The following is a 22220-nucleotide window of genomic DNA, read 5'->3' as shown; positions in this document are numbered from 1 at the left end:
AGTTTCTAACTACCTCTTAGACATCTACTTTCTTAGTATTAGTATAATAGCTAACTTATTCTTAAGTTAGCCTAACTTCTCTAGTAAGAAGGTTATATTTACTAAGCTAGTAGATCTTAATAAGCCTTCTATAGTATTCTACCTCTCTTATTAATTGTTCTAGCCTTTCTTCTCTCTTAATAGCTCTAATAGTCTAAGCGCACTTTAGTTATATAAGAAGAGTTCTATAGTTTAGACTCTGCGTACTTCTAAGAAGCTAGTTAGTAATAGTAACTATAATTCTACTAAGAAGTTCTAGAACTTAGATATTAGTAACTATAGCAAGAGTATCTCTAAGAAGAATTATAAGCTAAAGCTTACTTAGCTAAAGAAGGCTATAGCTACTCTAAAGAGTCTTCTAGCTTTACTATCTTCTAAGTGTAAGCGCGTTTCTTCTAAGAGTACTATAAAGTCTACCTCTACTAAGAAGATAAAGAAACTAGTACTACTACTTACCTCTATACGTACTCTTTACACTTATAAGCCTACTACGCCTTCTACTAAGGCTATAGATATTAATAATAATAAGAGTAATAAATTTCTTACTCTATCTAAGTTTAAAGGCTTATTAGTCTAGAAGACCTCTAGTAAGAAGAAGAAGAAGAGTAAGAAGTAGGTACGTTGCTTAGTTGTAGGCTAAAATAGTAGTAGCTATTCTCTACATATATTTATAGACATAGTTTAGAGCTTAGTTATAGTGTTTAATATATACATGTCTAAAACTACTTAAAACTATACCTATAATGTATATACCTAATACTTATTCTAGTTAAAATCTAGCTTCTTTGTTAGAATAACTACTAATAATTACTAAGGTCTAGATAATACTTATTCTATGTTTTGTTTCTCTTCTATATTAACTAATAGATTATCTAGTTAAGCTCTTAGCTATAGGCTTCTTTAAACTTTAGTTAACTCTAGAGTATCTAGAATGTCTTAGCTATATATAGGCTGTTTAGGCGTCTTATTATTATTATTACTACTTACTTCTTAATCTATATTATTAGTTTTATTAGCAGAGAATATAGTTGCAGCGTAGTCTAGCCTATTAATCTTAGTAAGATCTACTACTATGCGCTAGTAAAAGGCCTTTAGGCAATTTTCTAGCGTATAACTTTAGAAAGAGGTGCTATTAAGCTCTTCTAACTAATACTAACTTTTCTTATTAACACTACTAATACAAAATAGCCTCTTCTACTTAGGTAGAAACTTAGTAAGCGTAGATTAGTTGTTTTTGTAGAAAGAGTCTCTTAATAGAATAAGATTATCTAGAGAAAGCTTACTTAGCTAAAGAACTCTTAACTAGTTAAAATAGTTCTTATTCTTATGCCTAAGACGTATAGTGTAGTTAATAGACTTCTTAAATTATTTATCTCTATAGTTAAACTAGTAGGCTTATATTATAAGAAGAGTAGATATATTCTAAACGTTATTCTATAGAAGCGTCTGCTAAGTTAGAATAGATAGCTTAATAAGCAAGATATACTGCTAGCCTAAGACTAAGTACGCTAGTGTCTTATTTATAGATTACTTAATAGTAGTATAGTTAGCCTATAGAACGTTAGGCAAGTTATTTACCTAGTTACTAGAAAGCTTCTTTAGAGTAGCTATAATAGGCGCGTACTCTTACTTAATAAGTTCTTGCCTCTAAGAGTAGTAAGTACTTAAAATAACTCTATTAATTCTCTATTACTTCTAAAGTTTCTTAATAAGGCTCTTATTCTTAGAGCCTTTGTTAGCTAATATCTTAAGTAGAATACTCTATTAACAAAAGACATTATATAGTAGAAACTTCTAAACGCTCTTTAAGTTATTCTTAGCTAAAGCCTTAGCTTCTACCTATTGCGAAAGGTAGTCTTAGGTAATAATAAAAAACTTCTTACTATTGCAGCTAGGTAGTATGTAAACAACGTTAATAGTAATCTATGTAAATAGTATTATTAGTAGCTTTATAGGCTAAAGCTCTTCTTAAACTATTACTAATATATGTAATTAGCACTTAGAGTAGAACTATATATAGCGTTTAACTTAATTATACTATTCTTTCTAATAGTAGCGTGCCTACACCTTACGCTAGGTACTTTTCTTGCCTTAGTAGCTAGACTTATTATAGAGAGATCTAATAATCTTATACTACTTATCTATTAAGTTAACTACTCTTTATAGAGGCTAGCCTTCTAAGAGAATTATAAAAAGATGTTATTCTCTAATAGTTATTTAGAGCGCCTTCTTCTTAAACTTATAAAACTTAGTAGTAGATATATACTTAGGCCTTCTACAGAATAGAAGCTAGCCTATAATTACTTATAACTTGTTACTATAGCTATCTGCTAGCAGTTAATTATTAAAAGAAAGATTTATCTAGTATATTCTATACGCGTGCGCTAGAGCTTTACTAAAGATAAGCTAAACTATATTTAGGTGCGTATTAATAAAGTCTTCTACATCTTTCTTAGATTTGTTAGGCAGCTTCTAGCTATCTAGCTTAGGTATTCTTAAAAGAGTATTAGCTACAACGTTCTTCTTACTAGCTATATAGATAATATTAAACTTCTATATATTAAGAAGTATAAGCTACTAAGTAATTAGAGCTCTAGAGAGATCTATTACGCTTTGTTAGAGTTATATAATAAGTATCTTTGCGTCTATTTTAACTTAGAAGTTTACTCTATAGATGTAGAACTAAAACTTCTTTAGAGAAAGTAGAAAAGTCTTATATTTATACTTACTTAAATTCTAATTTCTCTTAGTAGTAGACTAAACTCTACTCTTAAAGTGTATAGAGTAATAATAGCTGTTTAGGTTAAGCTATATAATAACTATACTCTAACTCTTCTTACTACTATTAACTATAAGAATAATCTTTTAGATAGGCTTAGTATAATTAATAGAAACTAGCGCTAGAGTAGTTATTAGAGCTACCTTAAGATATTCTATTACCTACTTCTACTCTAAACTCTATTTAAATAGTATATTCTTATAGAGAAGCTTAAACAAAGAGGCTATAATAATAGCAAAACCTAGTACTTATACTCTGTAGTAAACGCAGATTCTAAGAAACATTTAGACTTTCTTAGCGTTGTAATAATCTAGCTAACGCGTAATCTTATTAACCTTCTTCTTATTAAAGTAGTAGCTATACTTATTAATTTAATAGCTAATAATAATTATAGAGAGGTAGTAGAAGTTAGACTTATAGCCTAATATTATTGCGCCTGCGCGCTTAATATCTATAAGCACTTTATTAATGTTTAAAAGGTGTTTAGCAACAAATTGCCTTATACCTAGTTCTACTTTATAGTTACTATAGCGCTCTTTTAGCCTCTTAATGTATACGTTATTAAGGTATAGTATATACCTATTAGAGATGTAGTCTCTATAAATCTTTATTATTACACGTATAAACTCTGCTAGAGAGTTTATTATATTTATTAGAAGTATATACTATTATATAAGTTCTAATAGTGTTAAAAAGGCTATTATATCTCTTAAGTTCTTATGTAGTTCTACTTAGTTATACTCTAAGAAGAAGTCTAATAGGCTTATAATAACGCATTCTGCAAATTTCTCTAAAAACTTATTAGAATTAGGTAGTAGATTAGCGTTGTAAATTATAACTCTATTAAGTTTTTAAGCGTTATTAATTAGGCGATACCTTTTGTCTTTCTTAGTAACTAAGAACTATAAGTTGCAATACTAGCTCTTGTATAACTCTAAGGTACCTCTATTAATATAGTTCTAAATTATATTAATTATAACCTACTAAAGCTTTCTTAGAATAGAGAACTAGTTAGCTCTCTAGGCTTAATATAGTACTGTATTAATAATAACTAGAAAGATAACGTCTTTACTAACTCTTCTAAATTCTCTAAAGTTCTAGGCTAGTGCTACTTCTTATTAGTAGAGAACCTCTAAGAGTATATCTTTCTCTACTAGTAATAACTCTAATAAGATTTTTATCTCTAAAATGCGTTTAGGTATTATTTAAGTACCTTAGAGAAATATAGCGTATTATAGCTTAAAATACTTAGTAAATAGAGCTAATTAGCTATTAGCATTAGGTACTTACTTTACTACTACCCTCTTCTTCTAGTCTAACTACCTCTTAATAGGTTGCGTTAGTTAGCTAGAGTTGTTAATAGATTTAATCTTAACGCCTTTGCGCTTATAAGCTCTATTAATCTAAGTGTTATTTAGCTAACTTACTATATACTTAGTAGGTAAGTACGTAGGTTTGCGCAACACTATAACTATATTAACCTTTAGTATAAGGCCTTTATCTACCTTAGCTAGGTTCTTTGTCTAGAAGAACGCTTTACTCTATTTTATAGTGTTTTTATTACTAATACTCTCTATAATATTACTTAGAAGTTAGGCTAATAACTCTTTAACGTCTTCTATCTTAAAAATGTATAGACCTTTATTATCTCTTATTAGTAGGCTTCTATTAGGCCTAAGGCCTATTAACTTACTATTTAATCTTAATAAGTACGCTATTAGATCTTTTCTAGAGGCTCTGCGCTTCTTCTATAGAATCTATTTACTAATAGATTATATAGGTATCTAACTACTGTTTAGTCTACTATCTCTAACCTTCTCTATTATTATACCTACTATCTCTACATGCGCGTATACTACGCTACTTACTAGCTCTTTAGTTACGTGCTAGAGTGTAGCGCTAGCTACTACACTTCTATATCTTTTTCTAATATAGGTCTAGTATAAAAACTAGAAGCTATAAGCTTATTACTTCTAGCACACATAAATCTTATATTAGCTTAGCTATTTGCGCTAAAGATGTAATAGTACGTTAATCTATTAGTTATATACTTAATACGCGCCTAAGCGTTTATTAGAAAAGAGTTATCTAGAATAATTAGGTTAGTGCAGAATTCTATAATAAAGAAGTTTGTTTAGACTTTAATCTACTCTATAATAATAGAGATACTCTAGATAATACCTATAAAGCTTACTATGCTTCTATTTACAGTAACTATCTAAGCAGCCTTTATACTACCTAGTAGTAATATAATTAGTAATATAGCTCTTTTAGCTACTTCTCTCTTAATAGTGTTTAGCTTAGCGCCTAAGTCTAAGAGGTAGAGAAAAGAGTTCTCTCTAATATTAATAGAGACCTTTAGGCAGTCTTAATATAAGTACTTAATACCTATTAGTTAGTTATACGCTTAATTATCTCTTAGATAGTTATAATCTACATTTTTAGAGTTATACTCTTAACCTTAATCTATAATAATATACTGTTGCATATAGCTAATCTCTTAGTTAGTCTAGTATTCTACTTTTAGGCTATAGTAGTTAACTACTCTACTAGCTTCTACTTCTACTAGTATGTAGTTAGAGAGAGTGCTAAGAGTAATTACATTAACTACAGCGCCTAAAAGCTTATTAAACTTCTATTCTTCTTTCTCTTCTTATAGCTTCTCTTATCTAGCCTATTACCTTAACGTCTTAATAATATTAACTTTAAACTTATTTAGCTTTTTATTTATATAGTTAGAGTTAAACAGCGTCTTATAGACTTTAGGTATATTACTAAGAAAAGTACTAATCTAAAGAGAGATTAAAGTGCCTAGAATACTGTAGATTATAGTCTATGCATTAGGCTTAAGCTTATTAACAATCTTACGCTTTCTTAGTTACTTATTAGTTATCTTAGGCTTTAGTTCTAATTATTCTTATAGTATTCTAGATACTCTATTATCTAGTTGTATAAGATTATCTTCTTTACTAAATTAGATAACTCTCTTCTTATTTAGCGCCTAATAGCTTAAAGAGTGTTCTATTCTATTCTTATAACCTTAGAGATAAGAGATATAATTATTACTAGGTCTTTATAGTATTATCTTCTTCTAAACCTTAGAAGAATTATAAGATACTATTTTCTTAGGTTCTAAGAATACTTTAGAAATAGTTATAGCTATAATAGTGTTGTTGCATTAATTTAGGTTCGCTAGACGCAGGTAGTAGTCTAATTTATCTTTAGTAAAGATGCTTAAAAGCTTCTAGAATTATTCTACGTTATCTACTTAGAGGCTTCTAGTAGAGTCTAGTATAAGCTAAACTAAAATAGCGTTGTTCTCTACACTAATTAGAGCCTTTAGGTTACTAAACTAGGCGTTAACTATAAGAGAGTTAATGTTCTTCTTTAGAAATTATTGCTTAATCTTAGCTAAAATACTCTTAGCCTATAGTCTCTAGCCTAGGTTATTAATATAACTCTAGAGGTTCTCTAGCGTACTCTACTAAAGTATATTCTATTTATCTATATAAAGCTAGCTCTTGTCTATATACGCTTAAAGAGTTAGGTAGTTCTACTTATAATAATTACTTTTATTATATACCTAATAATTTATAGTTACTCTAAGAGCCTGTCTATTTGCGGTACCTTAATTATATCTAGTTTCTAGATTCTAAAAGCCTTAGAAGTTATTGCAGAAAGTCTAACTAGTATTCTATTAGTAACTACTATATTACTACTACTACTAAGGTTAATACTAGTTATTTAGCTATAATTACCTCTAGCCTTAGAGTAGGTACGCTCTTAGGTAGTTTACGCGTTTATTAGCTTAATAGTCTACTTTACTGCGTATGTTAGAGTTGTTTATAAGTTTAGTTTTATAGTAGATCTACTAGATCTTCTATAGTTCTATCTCTAGGCTAGTATAATTAATCTTTAGGTTAAGTATCTTGTTAACTAAGTTATCTATCTCTGTGTTAGTAGGTGCTTTTTCTAGAGAAGACTAGAAGGTATAGAGCCTAAGCGGCTTGTCTTAGAGTAGAATATTAAGCTTAGGTAGCTAGAAAGCCTGCGTGTAGTTATCTTAGAGAGTTAGTACTAGTTGCTAAGGTTACTAATAGGCTATTAGCTGCGCTAGGTTAAATTTAACTTCTAGAATAATCTCTTTAACTACTTTAGAGGGGTTAAGCATATAAGCTTCTTTCTTTACCTCTAGATAGGTAGTAAGGTAGTTACTAATCTTAGTATAGTTAAATGCTTTTAAGTTATTAGTCTTTAAACTAAACTTGTTAAGTATCTTTATAGCATGCCTAAAGAGTAGTCTCTTAACTAGGTAGAAACCTTAGCAATCTTTATTAATAGTTAATACTTTAATATAGCGCTTACTGCGAATCTAAAACTTCTATAGGTACTTCTTAATATTTAGATTAGACCTTACTTAGTACTAGAGAAGCTAGTGCTTAAAGTACTTAGCCTAAGCTTTCTGTTAGTCTTTGTTATTAGTATAAAAGAGCTTTCTAAGAGCCTCTCTAAACTTCTTCTAGAATTTAGTAACTAGAGTGTTAGAATATTTATTTAAGGCTTAGATAATTATCTTCTACTTAGGTTTGCAGTGCGCTAAAAGGTAATTAATCTTTATCTTATCTATAAACTTATAGTACTTTAACATATTCTTAAAACGCTTAAGAAACGTAGTAATATTAGTTCTATTAAACACTAGAACTATCTCTAATAGGTACAGAGGAAGCTAGGTAGAATAGACTAGAGAGTAATTACCTAGCTACTAGAGAGACTAAGCTATTATCTAAAGGAGCTTCGCTATATTATTATTCTAGAGTTATACTAGAGGTTATACCTAAAGCTGCTAGATAGTAGTGCCTAAAAACTCTAGAATATCTAGCATCTTAATATTCTTCTAGAATAACGTAGGTATTGCTTTAGGTTTTATAGGCTTAGTTTAGAAAGGTAAAGATAGTTATTTAGCAAACTAGGCTTTTAAAGGGGCTTTAGCAACTAACTTAGATTATTTATTAACCTTAGCTTTATTAGATTAACTCTTACTTATTTATATAAGGTAGTATATAAGTATTATAAATAGTATAATAGCTAGTATAAATGTTAAACGTATAAGTGCTATTAATTAGGTTTAACTATTTACTTACTAATAAAGTTAGGTGTCTTTTGCTAAAAGAACTATTACTACCTTTTTTATATACTATAATAGCTTTCTACTACTATCTTATTATTTAGCCTCTTTCTTTTTAGCTATACTAGAATTAAGATCTACTACGTTAGCTCTTCTAACCTTTCTTAAGTCTTGTTATTTGTTCTTAGTAGAATAATACAGCTATGTACTTTCTATTATATTATTTTCTATCTATATAGCTATCTAAGAGGTAATTAGCCTAGTCTAAACCTCTTGTCTAGCTCTTTATGTTACTTAGCACAGCGCTACTGCAGCTATATTATCTATTAGCCTAAGTAGTAGTTATTATTATCTAATTATTTATGTTATTAGAGGTCTTTTAGTGCGCCTACTTCTTAGGTGTCTATACTATTAGGTTTCTATAGCTTGCAGTTTGCTTCTACGCGTCTCTTAGATATACTATTCTACGTATTATCTTATTCTTTGTTCTATATACTTACCTATTACTTATTCTATTATATTATGTAATAATTATGTCTCTTCTAAAGCCTAGTTAAACTATTATTCTAATAAGCCTTTAGTAGGTAAAATACGCACTTAAAGGTAGCGCGCAGCCTTTCTAAGGTAGAAGACTAAATAGGTTAAGTTTTAGTTAGTTACTATATATAGTAGAGAGATTAGAAGTATCTCTATTAGAATAGGTACTTAATATAGTTAATTATATTCTATGTATATGTATATAGTTATTATTCTTGTCTAAACACTGTTTAGACCTAGCTTTTTCTAGCGCACTAACTCTTAAGCCTAATAGCTATTTAGCCTATTATTATGTTACTAGTTTTACTACTATATTACGTAGTATTACTAAGAAGTGCGCTAAGATTATAAGAAGAGTAGTTAGGCACTTCTTAAATTTTATACTATTTTGTAAGAGTTTTAATACCTATAACTACTAGATAGTAATTAGTAGAAGGCTTTCTAGAAGTATTTAAAAGGCTATCTACGCCTTAGAGTCTTAAGGTAGTTTAATCTCTACCTCTCTTCTTCTTATCTTAAAGGCTAGTATTCTTTCTTAAAGTTATAGTTACTACTTCTATAGTTTAAGTCTCTCTCTCTTATCTTTAAGTACCTAACTACTTTCTACTACCTACTACTTTAAGGCTTAGAAGCTAGATAGACTTAGAATATATTAGAAAGGCTCTTTAAAAGCATTTTAGTTTACTTACTCTTATTCTCTTATTAGAGATAAGCGCGCTAGAGAGAAGCGCGCTAGAAAGAAGCACGCTAGCAAAGATCTAGTAACTAAGCTAGCCTAACGTTTTTAACTACCTCTGTCTTTTATAAGCTATTAGCTACGCTTAAGTATATAACTAGAGAAGTTAGCTAACTTAAGAATAGTTTTATTATCTTCTAGAATTATAATATAGGCTAGCTCTATCTTCTACTTTAGATAGCTATTAAAAAGTACTCTAAAAGCCTTCTAATTATAATATCTACTTACTCTCTCTTGCTATAGAGTTATTATATTATTAAGTCTAATTAAGAGTAGTGCGCTACTTGTAGTAAACGCTATATTTAGTCTTTATAAGGTATTATTTAATATCTTAGAGATCTTGTATATAAGCTCTAAATATGTAGGTTAGAAAGCGTTTAGAAAGCTCTTAGAAAGCGCTCTTACCTAATAATACTTTCTAGTAGTAATAGACTAATTCTATAGTAGTAGCTCTTCTACCTAGCCTGCTTAGCTATATTAGAATAAGATTCTAGCTTATTCTAGATATTAAGAGGTATCTAGCTACAGGCCTAGTATAGACCTATAGCAATAATAAAGTACTTCTTATATCTTACCTAATTTATAACTATATAACTTTTATTATCTAAAAGCTATTAGAAAGGCTTATAAAAGTATTCTAGAAACCTACTCTTAAGAAAAGTAATCTAAGTATAGTACTTAGTATTAGAGATAGTAGTAAGAAGAGCTATTATTCTACTCTATATAGAGTCTACACTATACTTAGCGTCTAGAACTATAAGCTAAATACTTCTTATAAAGTACATAATATAGAATTAGATAGTATAATAGTACTACTACTTCTAAGTATAGTGTTTCTTATTAATAAGCTATAAAAATAAGCTCTAGCCTATATAAAGGTATTAGAAAAGTATTTAAAGAGTATTTTATTAGTAACTTACTCTTTATTTACTTATTATCTATATTAATAGTAATACCTAATAAGCTCTTACTATGTAGGTAGCAAACCTAGAATTTACGCCTCTTTTTAGGTATACTTACTCTCTCTTTAATAAGCTAGAAGAACTTTGTAAAGCTATTAGCGTAGAGTTTAATACTATTATTATTAGTAATAATTCTCTCTAGAGTAACTACTAGAGAGCTATTAGAATATATTTATAGAGTATTTTAGTGCTAACTTATACTTCTTTATTATCTTATTAAACATTATAAAGAGAATCTTATACTATAGCCTATATAAGCGCTTAAAGAATATATTTATTTACTAGGTCTTCTATTTAAGTAGAAGAATAGCTTATTAGTCTAGAAAGTAGTAGATTATAGTTCTAGTAGTAGAAGAGTTAATAGAGTAGATATAAGTCTAGATAGTATTAAGAAAGCTTTTAAAGAGTAATTAAGTAGTATCTATCTTTATTAGATCTTAGTGCTTTGTTCTCTATTTATATATTACGCTCTTAAGTCTAGCTCTAAAGAGAAACTTAATTATCTTCTCTTACTAGATAATCTACCTAATATAGAACTTATTAGTAAAGGCTATACTTATATTCTTTATAGATTTAAAGCTATACTTTTATAGGTATACTCTAAGCTACAAAAAGCTAAGAAACTATACTAGATAGCTATTAGAAAGCTTTTAAAGAGTATTTTATGCGCTACTTACTAACTATTAAGCCTAGTGTTAATATTAGAGCTAAAATCTCTATAATATTATTAATATACTTATTTATAGGCTTAGTAGAAGGTAGAGAAATATACTTATATTTTCTAATAGTAATAAGAATATAATAGAGGTAGCATATAACATTCTAAGAGATAACTATATAGAATTTAGCGTTAGAGTAAGGTTATAATACTAAGAGCGCTTAGCCTTAAAGGTAGTTATAGCCTATAAAGTAATTAGAACGCTTTTAGAAAGCTCTTAAACAGTATATTATACTATACTTCTATTCTCTTATTAACGTAGAGATATAGGTATTATAATAACTTCTAAACTTCTTTTTCTATAGTAAACTCTCTTAAAATAGATAAATAAGATACTTAATATTAATTTTAGATAAAATAGCGTAAAAGAAGTACTTCTTATCTACCTAGTTATACTACCTCTAGCTACTATACTCTATATACTAGAGCTTATTCTCTATTAGTGTCTAAAGAGCTATTAGAATGTATTCTAATAGCCTTTTAAGTTAAATATCTTTCTTACCTATCTTCTCTATTATCTAAGAATAGAACTATAACCTTTTTTATATAATATATAGGCTATTTCTATCTAAAACTAGTTTTAGATAAAGATAAATATACTAAGGCCTATTAGAATACTTTCTAAAAGTAATCTAAAAGCTTTCTATAAACTTAGTTATAAATCTTTATACTTAAGTATAATTATTCTTCTTTAGAGTATCTTTAAGGCGTTTTATCTTATTATATAGCGCTAGTATTATCTTAGAGTAAGTATACCTCTCTTTAAAAGGCTCTTAAAGGTATAAGTAGTACTTAATACTAAAGTATTAGTACTTCTAGCGCACTGCGTAGTATTTAAGATAAGAGAAGAATATTAGACGCTTTTTATACTTAGTGTATTTTATATATTAAAACTAGAGAGTATTTAGATAGCGCTTTAAAAGCTTTCTACTATAAAGCCTACCTATAATACTACTACTAGAGCACTCTCTATTATAGTAGTAGATTCTAGAAGCTATATAATATATATATACTTTTCTTTAGTTATCTTTAGGTATATTAGAATTACTATAACGTGCTACTTAGTAGTTATAGTAAGAGTAGAACTATTATTACTTTCTATAGTAAGTAGAATAGGTAATTTACTCTAGAAAGCCTTTAAAAAGCGTTTAGAGTGCTCTTCTTTAGAATACTTACTATATTCTCTACTATATTTTTATCTATAACTTCTTTATTAATATAAGCCTAGTAGAATATTAGCTTAATATTTTTAAATACTCTATTAGTTAGTAGAGCAAGTTGTAGGCCTAAGTTAAGTACTAGAAGAGAGAGGTAGTATTAGCTTATAGTTGCTTAGCACTTTACAAAGCTCTTAGAAAGCTTTTATATTATTTTTATAGTGTTTTTTTTTATTTTTTTAATTTTGTGTAGTACTTTAAACTATATTAGGCTAGTGTGTAGAGAATAGTTAAGCTAACATAATATAAGACTTTATTTATAGCGGTGTGTTTCTATTCTAGGTATGTTCTAATGGCACCGACGCTAATCCTATAGTCGGGTGACATGCGAACACGTCGACTATCGAGCCGTGCGGGCGCGTGCATGTTTGCTCACGCGACGCGTTGTTTCAAGATCCTAACCCGGACTAAGTGCCTGGCCTTCCTTCATGGTGGTTGCGCGCAACTCCTCGGCTCAAGCCGTTCCCTGTACTTCAAGCGATACTCCCAACTCTAATCTTGGCTACAAGCTTACGAGCCGCCATGACGCTTAGCTCGTCACTCTGTGGGGATGGGATGCTCGAGCCATACAGTCCTTGCCGTGAAAGCTCACCAAAAGCCGATATCACTACTATTCCGCCACAGAGCACGCTGAACAGGCGTGCGGTCGTTGCGCTGCCTAAGAGTCCAGTGCATCCTTACTTCACTTCCTAACTACATTGATGCCTGAGTCCTTCTTCTCCATGAACTGTCGCATCTCCTCAAGATCGTCCATGTCGTCGTCACTATCTTGATCCTTAGGCTTTGTAGGCGGTTTCGCGGCAGGCGGTGCTTGGGGAGGGTTCTGTGGTGGTGGGTCGCGCATCTCTTTGGTCTCGTCCTCCCATGCCTTCCTCTCTTCTTCGTCCAGCTCGTCGCGCCTATCCAGCCACCTCTCCTGTACATCCCGAGCATCCATAGTCGCTCCGTTCTCGCGCATAGCCATTTGCCACACAGTGTCGTTCGCGCCCTCTATTCCACCCATCGCGAAGCCACCTGCACGATCGATAGCCCGCAGTAGCGTCATCATGCTCTTCTTATCCTCAACCGCCAGTGTCTCGAAGCCTACCAGCGCAAAGTCCTCGACAAGTTCTACGATAGCTTTGTTCAGCGCGGAGAACTTTGAGGTCGGTTCGTCGTCGTCTGGATCCACGTCCTCGTTTGCGCCGGCTGTGGTGGGGCCCGGAATGCCGGACGTCTGTTCGCGGTTGAGGTGCGGCAGTAGATATTGGAGATCTTGGACTTCGGTGTAATAGTCGAGATTGAAGGGAAGATTGGGGTAGTTGCGGAGGTTATCGATCTTGGTGAGAACATTCAGGTGAGGCAGGTCCATCTGCAGCATGCTGCGCAGGGCGAGCAGGAGGGAGGAAACGTAGAGCGACGGTCGCGAGAGGATGATCGAGTCAGTCAGGTGTACGACGACGAGCTGGTTCATGTTAGCCTCCAGTTGCAAGCCATGGGCGGTGGGCGAATACTCGATACCCAAGTTTTTGTAGGCGGAAGAAGATATTGCGCAGCGATCCGTGGTGTGTGAAGAGCTCGACCTGGCCGGGGCAGTCGAAGAGGACGTAGTCATCTGAGCCTGTTAGTATACTTCGAGGACGTAGAGTGTTGTCGCAAACCTCCTAGTTCCTTCAGGCTCTCTTCTAACCAGTCGAAGTTGTGTTCTAGTTCCTCGAGTGCAAATAAGATTCCTCCATTTGGGCCCAGAGTCTCCTGCTCCATGATCTCATCGATCGTGACCAGGTCTCGGACGTCTACGGCGGGCGTGTACGAGGTGTGATCGTTGGCGGGGTCCAGATTGACGACGGAGCACTTGCGCTCGATGGCGCCCATGAACTGCTGCATGCCATCGCAGTACGTCGACTTGCCCGAGCCCGGCGGGCCTATGACGAGTTGGGCGAAGGGCATCGTGGTTGGTGGAAGCGTGACGGGGGAGCTGCTGGGGAACTTTTGGAGGGGCGTTAGCGCAGATCCCAAATGTTTGGCTTGCGGACTCCCGCGTCTTCGAGCTTCGATCCAGCACGCAGCTTCCACCACGAGCAGCAATACATACCGCCAACATGTCAAGTAAGTTGCCCTTAGCTCTTCATAGCGAGTCTATAGCGACACAGACTCAGACTGACCCAGCCAGGCCAATTCGAGCTTGCGCAAAACCCGACGGAGCCCATCTCGTCGGTCAAGTTCGCGACCAACAACCCAACACGCCTGCTCGTCTCCTCCTGGGACCGCCATGTCTACCTCTACGATACGCATGCTGAGCCCGGCGGCAAGCTGCTCCAGAAATTCGAACACCGCGCGCCCGTGCTAGATGTCTGCTTTGGGCGCGACGACAACGAGGCCTTTTCCTGCGGGCTCGACTGGGAGGTACGGAGAATCGACCTCGAGACGGGCGCGCAGACCATCATGTCTACACACTCCCAGGGTGTTCGCAATGTTCTCTACTCCGCCCCGCACAACCTCCTAATCTCCTCGTCATGGGACTCGACACTGCACCTCCACGACCTGTCGCAACCCGGCGACTTCTCTGCCATCCGCCTGCCATCCAAACCCTTCTCCCTCTCCGCCTCGCCCACCAAGCTAGTCGTCGCCATGGCCAGCCGCGCAGTCAATATCTACGAGCTGGACAAGCTGGCAGAAGCTGCCAAGACAGGCGGCGGTGAGGAAGTGGGAGTGGAGCCGTGGCAGCAGCGGGAGAGCTCCATGAAGTACATGACACGCGCCGTGTCTTGCATGCCAAACGACGCAGGATACTCTAGCTCGAGCATCGAGGGACGTGTAGCAGTCGAGTGGTTCGACCCATCTGAAGAGTCGCAGTCGCGCAAGTACGCGTTCAAATGCCACCGACAAAATGTTGATGGCCAGGACATCGTCTACCCAGTTCACGCGCTCGCATACCACCCAGTTCACGGCACTTTTGCGACAGGAGGTGGAGACGGCATAGTCGCTCTGTGGGATGCAGTAGCAAAGAGGAGGATAAGACAGTACCAGAAGTTCCCTGCTAGCGTCCAGACCATCGACTTCTCCAACGACGGCAAATACGTAGCCATTGGAGTGAGTCCAGGCTTCGAGGACGGCGTCGACGACGTACCTGACGGCGTGACCAAGGTCTTCATCAGGGAACTGAGTGCGACCGAGGCGTCCGGCAAGAAAAAATAGGCACGATGATGTATGTTCACGGCTGTATGGGATTGCAAGATAAATATACCAGTTGATCAATCGAGCTTTAGATGGCGAAAGCCTTTCACTACCGATCCCAAGTTTTCAAATCAACTGAGGTTGGTCTCCAAAATGTGATGCATGTGCTTCAGCTCAATTAACACGTGGAAAGGACCCGCAATCGCTCCTGCACACAGATGCCAAGCTCGCCGCTGCTACACAACCGCCGCGTCTTCTGTGACCGACTCTAATCGCTCTCCAATCGGCATTGATCCATGCGAAGCGCTTGGCAGATCTCGTCCCTCATACCCTTCCTGATGACACTTCGCTTATTCTCCTCCCAATTCCAGAGTTCAGCTCGATGGACAATTAGCACTTTCAGAACATTCCTCGTATGCTCGATCAAATGGAGCATGCCCGAAGCGAAGTCTCTTACGGAATCATCTTCGCTGAGCTCAGGTCTGTCTATGACAACATACACTTCCTCTGTCTGAAGATCGATGATCTTGAGTAACGCTTCCGAAAGATGCTCGGTCTTTTCTTCTGAATCACCCTCCCAGGCAATATGCGACTGGATGTCGTACCAGTCCTGGCCTTTTCGGACCACTGCCGGGTTCTTCTCTAATAGCTGGAAAATCAACCGCGCTAGTACATTCTGCAATGTGCTTGATCTGGTGCAGATCTCAAAGGCAACTGGTCGGGGTTGAAATAGCCGGTCAAGCACGATGTCCACAGCCACTGGAGATAGCCAGGACAGTGCCACTTCACCGACACCTTCTTCATTGCAGCCCGAGAGCATGAGAAGACAGGACGAACTCTCTTGCCAGGCGCGCGCCTTTCTTTCGGCCATCAAATCTGATTTGCATAGTTTTGAGCGATGTCTGTCGTCATCGAAGCTGGATGCTAGCGCCGTGCGATACTGCTTCAGCGAGGCCACGGCATCCTGTGTTCGATAATTCCCAATGTTCAGCGCATCGCGTAACGAAACAACCCTGGTTCTGTCTTCACGCTCGTAACTATCTGTTGACTCTTAGTATATCGGCACGCATTATCCATGATATACGTACCTTTGAGCTCGTTCGCGAGTTCATCTACCCGCTGCGCTAGGAGGACGTCGCATCTTATCCGGATACGCCGGAAGTTGTCTCTCATGTTTTGCTCTAGGACCTCAAAACCAAGTGGACTTCCAAAGTTGATCACTTGTCGTCCTGTCCAGTCGTTAGTGAGAAGGACTCAACCCTGGGATCCACAATGGCGCCATGTACCCCAAGTCGACCCAAGAAAGTAAGTTGTCGCTGCTCGCGCAAGCATGATGATGTCCTTGTAGGCATCAACAAGCATCAAGCCTAGTTTTGGCTCAGGGTAGATCTTCCGGTATACCTCCAGGTCTGGAAGACGATCAGATATCTGTTCCATTGCGGACACGATGGCTTCTTCGTTCTTGATCTTCAGTTTCACAGTCTTGCGCGGGTTAGCCACACTCCGATACGGCTTTCGTGGTTGTGCCCTACCGAGAAAAGCAACGCGAGTGTTGAGCCCGCTATTCCGCCGTATTGAGCGTCGGCTGTTTTGACAATGTCTAGGATTCCAGAGTAGGCATTTAGAAACCTATCGAACTGCATGACGAACCTCTCCGTCTTTGACCAGGCTTTTCGGACACCGTCAGATCGTCTCTGGTCCAGGGTAGTATGCGCTGCCCCAAGGTCTTCAGCGTGTTTGTGGACGTAGTTGGACAACACATCGAGTGGCATAGCATTTAGCGACTGCAGCAGATCAATCTCTTTCTTCGGATCTGTCAAAGTGACATCATGGTTTTCCGGCACGGAATTGAGAATGCTTCTCAGCTCTGCTTTGACTCCAAGCCCAGTCCGCTTGAGTTTGCTACTCAGGTAACTGTTGTGTTCCGCAACGAACTGCGATAATGGCAAATGCTTCCTATTGCAGTCAGTCGAGCTCATAACATCCACAGACTTTCCTTCAGGGTACGCACATCCACTCGGAATTTGGAAACCATTGCGACACTGGTTTTAGTTCCTTTTCATCTTGCCTGATGTCCATCGTTGAGTTTGCAACTGAGATGCGCCGGCTTTCGGGGGAGTTCACTGCAAGGAAGCGATGGAGCAGGGTATGCAAAGCTCCTTTCTGTTGCTACTACCGCACAGCTGACACTTGCATAGGTTACAACGCAGGTTACCCATCCACAGAATTCAAAAATGCAGGGTTGCGACCAGCTTTAGAATTTCAATACGCGATGCATATCTGGAGGCTGGGGGTGTACGAATCAGAAGTCAGGTTTTGCGCTTTGTCGCACTCAGCCTTGTGCGTGGCGCCTTCCAAGAAATGCTCGTGTATAGGCTGACACATGTAAGATGACTGCAGCGACAACCCCGCGCCAGCCGCTCAAAGAAACCCTGGGAATTTAAGGCCGAAAGATCAGGAACGCTCCGTTAGACCAATCGACGAGGTACTTGTGCCCAATAATTGAACAATACAGCCCATCCTTTCGAGTCCCGTCGGATGTACACAACCCTGCATCTGTTGGGTAATCTCGAATTACCAATCATGGCCCCCAATGTCGTGACCACTTCCGGTCAATATCTTTGGGGGCCTCGCGGTTGCCGACGGAAGGTGTCGCATCATGTAGGTAGGCGCGTAGCTGGCGTTCGCCAAAGATACACAAAAGGGCCCTCGCTACAAGCTTGCTCGCATCGCGTGTGAGCCCGATCGCAACTCCTCTCATCCCTTTCACAAAATGTCGCAGCAGCCTGTGATCGACGAGGCTACCGTTGGGGCAGACGAAGGCCTTGTATGATACATGACGCTCGTGCTTCTGTAGGTTCTAATGGATACCTAGGATACGGCGAAGACCCTGGAAACAACTCAGGTCCAAGACCAGTACATCAAGCTCCTTCTGAAGAAGATAGCCTTGCTTGAAGAACGCCTTTCGGTAACTAACGACGATGATCGTGCGTCACAGGTATGTATTTGGATCTCATGCTTTGAAGTCTACATGTTGACCTCAGGGTAGAAGAATGACGGCAAATCCGAGGCGCCAGTTGAAAAGAACGAAGTCGAGGAGGAAGACGAACCCCGATACGTCATCATTGTGAACAAATGGGATCCTGATACTGGCGACTACAAAGATGACGAGATCACGAAAAGTAACGAGAAGAAGGAGATTGGGCCCAAACCTCAAAGTCGCAGAGCTTTCACATTTCGCAAGTCTACCATGTTTCGACCTCGTTTCAACATAGTTGAGACGGTCCTGTCGGAAGCCCAGATTGAGTCTGAGCCATTGCAGAAGCTCATTGGCAAGATAACGGCCAGACTCGGAACAGATGAGATGATCAAAAGCCTCAGCTCTCCTTTTGCGAGTCTAATCTGGACGTGGGCAGAGGCTGAAGAGGAAGCGAAGAAGTTCGTGGAGAGTGAGACGCCTGAGGAGAAGCAAGCTCGAGTTGACCTCCGCGAGCTCATGCGAATCATTTCCGCATCTTCAGGTATCCTACCTCTCGACCAGTACTTCAAAGAGAGAAACTTCTTCGTGGAAGAGAGCACCATTTCGCACGCAGCTCTGTGGACACTATTCCCACCGGGCACCCTGATCGTCTCACACCCCTGCCTGGGTGAGCCTCAAATCTTTACCGTCGATTCGTGCGATTCTTTCGTTCGAGAAGAACACACCTTTGACTTGGTATGCTTCAGCTTCGACTGGACGGGCACAGAGTTTACCAGAGTACCCTTTGAGATGAAGATCCGCCATTGGGGCTCCAATCGAAAGAGCATTGTAGAATTACCGTTCTACCCGCTCAAATACTATACTAGCCCAGATGAACAAGACATCTCGTCGGATGAAGCAATTGCTCGCCTCAAGGAACGGCTCATCGCTCGGGGAGAGAAGTTTGTCAAGCTCTGCGATCCTGGCAAAGGCAAACAAATGTTTACATACTCCGGTGATGCACACTTCCACGCAGGGCGTAGCTTCATCGGTAGTAATGAAGACGAGGGAGGGCGCCGGCGGCACGATGATGATACTACATCTTCTACCGACACTGGCGTTGGACGGAACAGCGAGGCTCGATACATCCAGAAGAAAAAGGTAAGCAATCGCTTGCTTCTGACTACAATACATCGCTTTCTAACTTGGCTTTAGGTAGACGGGACCACGATGGTTGATTTCACCTCTTTCTTTGAATACCTGGCTCCCAACACTCCAATTCTAGGAGACCTTCCCCAGTTTCGCGGCCAACTGGAAAACCTCTCGCCCGAGAAACGCGCCAACCCAATCTACAGAGATATGTACAAGACGCATTGGGACCGACACGCCTCTGACACAGCCATGTCGGCAGATCAACTAATGCATTGTCCTCCGAGAGTCCTCGGATACGCGCTGAAGCAGAAGAAGTGGGCGCAGCTGCTGGTGGAAAAGCTTAATCCTCCTAACGACGCCGACGCAAGTGTCTTCCGCGACAAGCTGCAACTTGACTCAGACTCTAAAGAGCTGGTCAAATGGTCCGTGCAAGCACATGAATATGGGAAGGAGACCGATGCTAAGGGCGTATCCAAGAGCCTGCAAGACTTTGCGCCGGACAAGGGAAAGGGCCTCGTCATCATGCTCTACGGTAAGAGATTCTGGATGCGCGATAACACTCCATAGCCACTGATCAAGTTCAGGTCATCCCGGTGTCGGAAAGACACTAACCGCAGAGAGTGTAGCTCTCATGGCCGGCAAGCCTTTACTTTCCGTCGGAGTATCTGACATCGGAATTGAAGGCGACAAAGTTGAAGCAAATTTGCAAAAGGTGTTCGACCTCGCAGGAAAATGGGAAGCCGTACTTCTCTTCGACGAAGCGGACGTTTTCCTCGAAGCGCGCGGTCGCGGCGAGAACGATCTGAGACGCAATGCCATGGTTTCGGTACTCTTGCGGGTACTAGAGTACTACGACGGCATACTGATCCTCACTACAAACCGCATGAGATCTTTCGACATCGCTGTTCAGAGTCGCATTCGTAAGTCTCCCAATTACACATGCTGGTTCAACGCTTTTCTCTTTACTAATACATACGCCTCAGACATTGCAATCAAATACGAAGAACTCATGCAATCCCAACAGATCGCCATTTTTGAATCCTTCCTCGAGCAACTTCGCGATAAAAAGCTCGTCCATAACTACAAGGATCTCATGCAGTGGGTCGAGAAAGACAGCCGCAAGCTCGGATTCAATGGCAGACAGATCAGGAATGTGGTGTCGACAGCTATGGGTATCGCACTGGTGGACGAGGAGAATGGTGGGAAGCTGAAGAGGGTACATCTCATGCGCGTTGCCGAGCAGACGAAGCAGTTCAAGACTGATTTGATTGCTGAGGAGGAGATGTATAAGAGGTTGCAGAAGGGTATTTCTTGAGGGAATGTTGCAGTGAAGATTTTAGTGCCTGCTAGTTGCCCTACTCCCTGGGCCGTATCCAAATGCGTGTTCAGTGATGGCAAGCTCGATGAACTTCCAGAACGATCAGTTCAGCTCAAGTTAGTCATCTGTAACAATGCTGAACCATTCATCCCTCCATGTATCAAGACTATCGCCACTATAATGGTAAGCCCGTTGAGCCACAGTCTTAGTACATCCACCAGTCGGTTCGAAAAACACGATGACAGTCGGCGAGGCGTGATGTATCCACGGGCTAAGCCGCTGCTTCTCAGTGCTTAGTAATGCCCAGTGTGTATTTTGAATCTTCTGGCGAATGATCTCAGCCTGTCTTTGCCATGTAGAAAGAAGCTTGTCAGCATGCCGCTGAAGTGTGCCTAGGAAATGTCCCACACGGATACCATCTTCCTGGGTTACTCTAGAAATTAAACGCAAACGATTATTATGCAAATGAGGCATGTATATGCCAAGTGTCTTGCAGGCAGGCTCCGTCAGGAACATGTCAGCTATCAGTTCTGCGAAGCGGCCGCCTGGTAGCGATCCTCGAAGTAGGCAAGGCTGGTTAGTACCTCCCTTCAAGGCGATTTCACATCGTCCGAGCTTTAGCTCCATGCGGCTACCAAACAGTTCCATGATGTGAGGATTCATCTTGAACTGGCTGAGGTCTAGCCATAGCGGAACTTTGGCCACAGGCGTAGACGCTCCTATCCAACCAAACCGTTGGTAAGATCTTCGGATGGCCAGGTAAGCGTCTTCGGATAGTGAGTTGGCTTGAGTAATTCTGGCTGGGTAGCAGACTAGCGCATGCTCGTGTTGAGCTCTTTGCGAATCATCCGTGGTCTGATTCTCGACAATCGCAATCTCATCTTCCGACGGTTGCATCCACGACGGACATATGGCCATATCGATAGGTTCGCCATGTTCAACTGGAGGACATGGAAAGTGAGAGCGGTACTGAGTTGAAAGGATATGTTCGATTGTACACCGCCAAAGACGATTGACGCCCCATGCGGTATGTTGAACCTGGGCCGTCGCTTGCCGGAGAATGAGCTCCAAGAGCTCGGGTATGAGGAGGAGGCGATGGGTAGGAGTGAGTGGACTTGTTGGTACTGAAGCTTCAAGAGCCTTTGTTGCCGTAGGCTCTGTCGCTATAGCTGTCATTGCTACTGTGTGCTGCGGGACAGAACGAGATGTAAAGACAGCTACGCGCGCGTCGATAGCCCGAAGCGTCTGGCTCCGCCATTGCTCCACACTGACTTCAAGATGTTCCTCTGGGCGCTGAGGGGGCAGAGGCCATGGGATACGAGGAGGTTCTCGACCCATACGTTCCTCATCAAACGCACCGACGTATAAAGCTGCATACCGGACCGAGTCGTAGTCCATGGAGGAAAGGTCTTCATCCGGGAAGTACTTCGCAATCAAGAGGTCATGGGGATGGTAAGACATGGCGAGATGAGTATGAGTGGTAGGGATGGCACGTCTTTATGCTGCAGCGGCGGAGGCACGT

General features: G+C 39.0%; 4 protein-coding genes across 4 annotated transcripts; 2 read left to right on the top strand and 2 right to left on the bottom strand.

Moving 5' to 3' along the window:
• Positions 1 to 12795: 12795 nt before the first annotated feature.
• On the bottom strand, positions 12796 to 14042 carry J4E83_004043 (uncharacterized protein; the record flags this gene model as incomplete). Its single annotated transcript, XM_049330974.1, has 3 exons — positions 12796 to 13557; positions 13607 to 13707; positions 13754 to 14042. 3 exons carry the CDS (start codon positions 14040 to 14042, stop codon positions 12796 to 12798), a joined length of 1152 nt encoding a protein of 383 aa, XP_049189520.1.
• A 152-nt stretch (positions 14043 to 14194) lies between these two features.
• J4E83_004042 (uncharacterized protein) lies at positions 14195 to 15290 on the top strand (the record flags this gene model as incomplete). Its single annotated transcript, XM_049330973.1, has 2 exons — positions 14195 to 14201; positions 14266 to 15290. The coding sequence occupies 2 exons, from the start codon at positions 14195 to 14197 to the stop codon at positions 15288 to 15290; spliced, it is 1032 nt and encodes a 343-aa protein (XP_049189519.1).
• Positions 15291 to 15537: 247 nt separating this feature from the next.
• On the bottom strand, positions 15538 to 17304 carry J4E83_004041 (uncharacterized protein; the record flags this gene model as incomplete). The annotated part of the gene is made up of 5 exons (XM_049330972.1): positions 15538 to 16310; positions 16358 to 16498; positions 16556 to 16751; positions 16802 to 17203; positions 17281 to 17304. The coding sequence occupies 5 exons, from the start codon at positions 17302 to 17304 to the stop codon at positions 15538 to 15540; spliced, it is 1536 nt and encodes a 511-aa protein (XP_049189518.1).
• A 738-nt stretch (positions 17305 to 18042) lies between these two features.
• On the top strand, positions 18043 to 20695 carry J4E83_004040 (uncharacterized protein; the record flags this gene model as incomplete). The annotated part of the gene is made up of 6 exons (XM_049330971.1): positions 18043 to 18096; positions 18145 to 18267; positions 18319 to 19389; positions 19444 to 19912; positions 19965 to 20300; positions 20364 to 20695. The coding sequence occupies 6 exons, from the start codon at positions 18043 to 18045 to the stop codon at positions 20693 to 20695; spliced, it is 2385 nt and encodes a 794-aa protein (XP_049189517.1).
• Positions 20696 to 22220: the final 1525 nt, after the last annotated feature.

Source organism: Alternaria metachromatica, assembly GCF_023757995.1.
Source record: "Alternaria metachromatica strain BMP 0045 chromosome Unknown scaffold_7, whole genome shotgun sequence".
Taxonomy (NCBI): domain Eukaryota; kingdom Fungi; phylum Ascomycota; class Dothideomycetes; order Pleosporales; family Pleosporaceae; genus Alternaria; species Alternaria metachromatica.
Note: the sequence above shows the minus strand (reverse complement) of the source record. Positions and strands in the feature narration are given on the sequence as shown.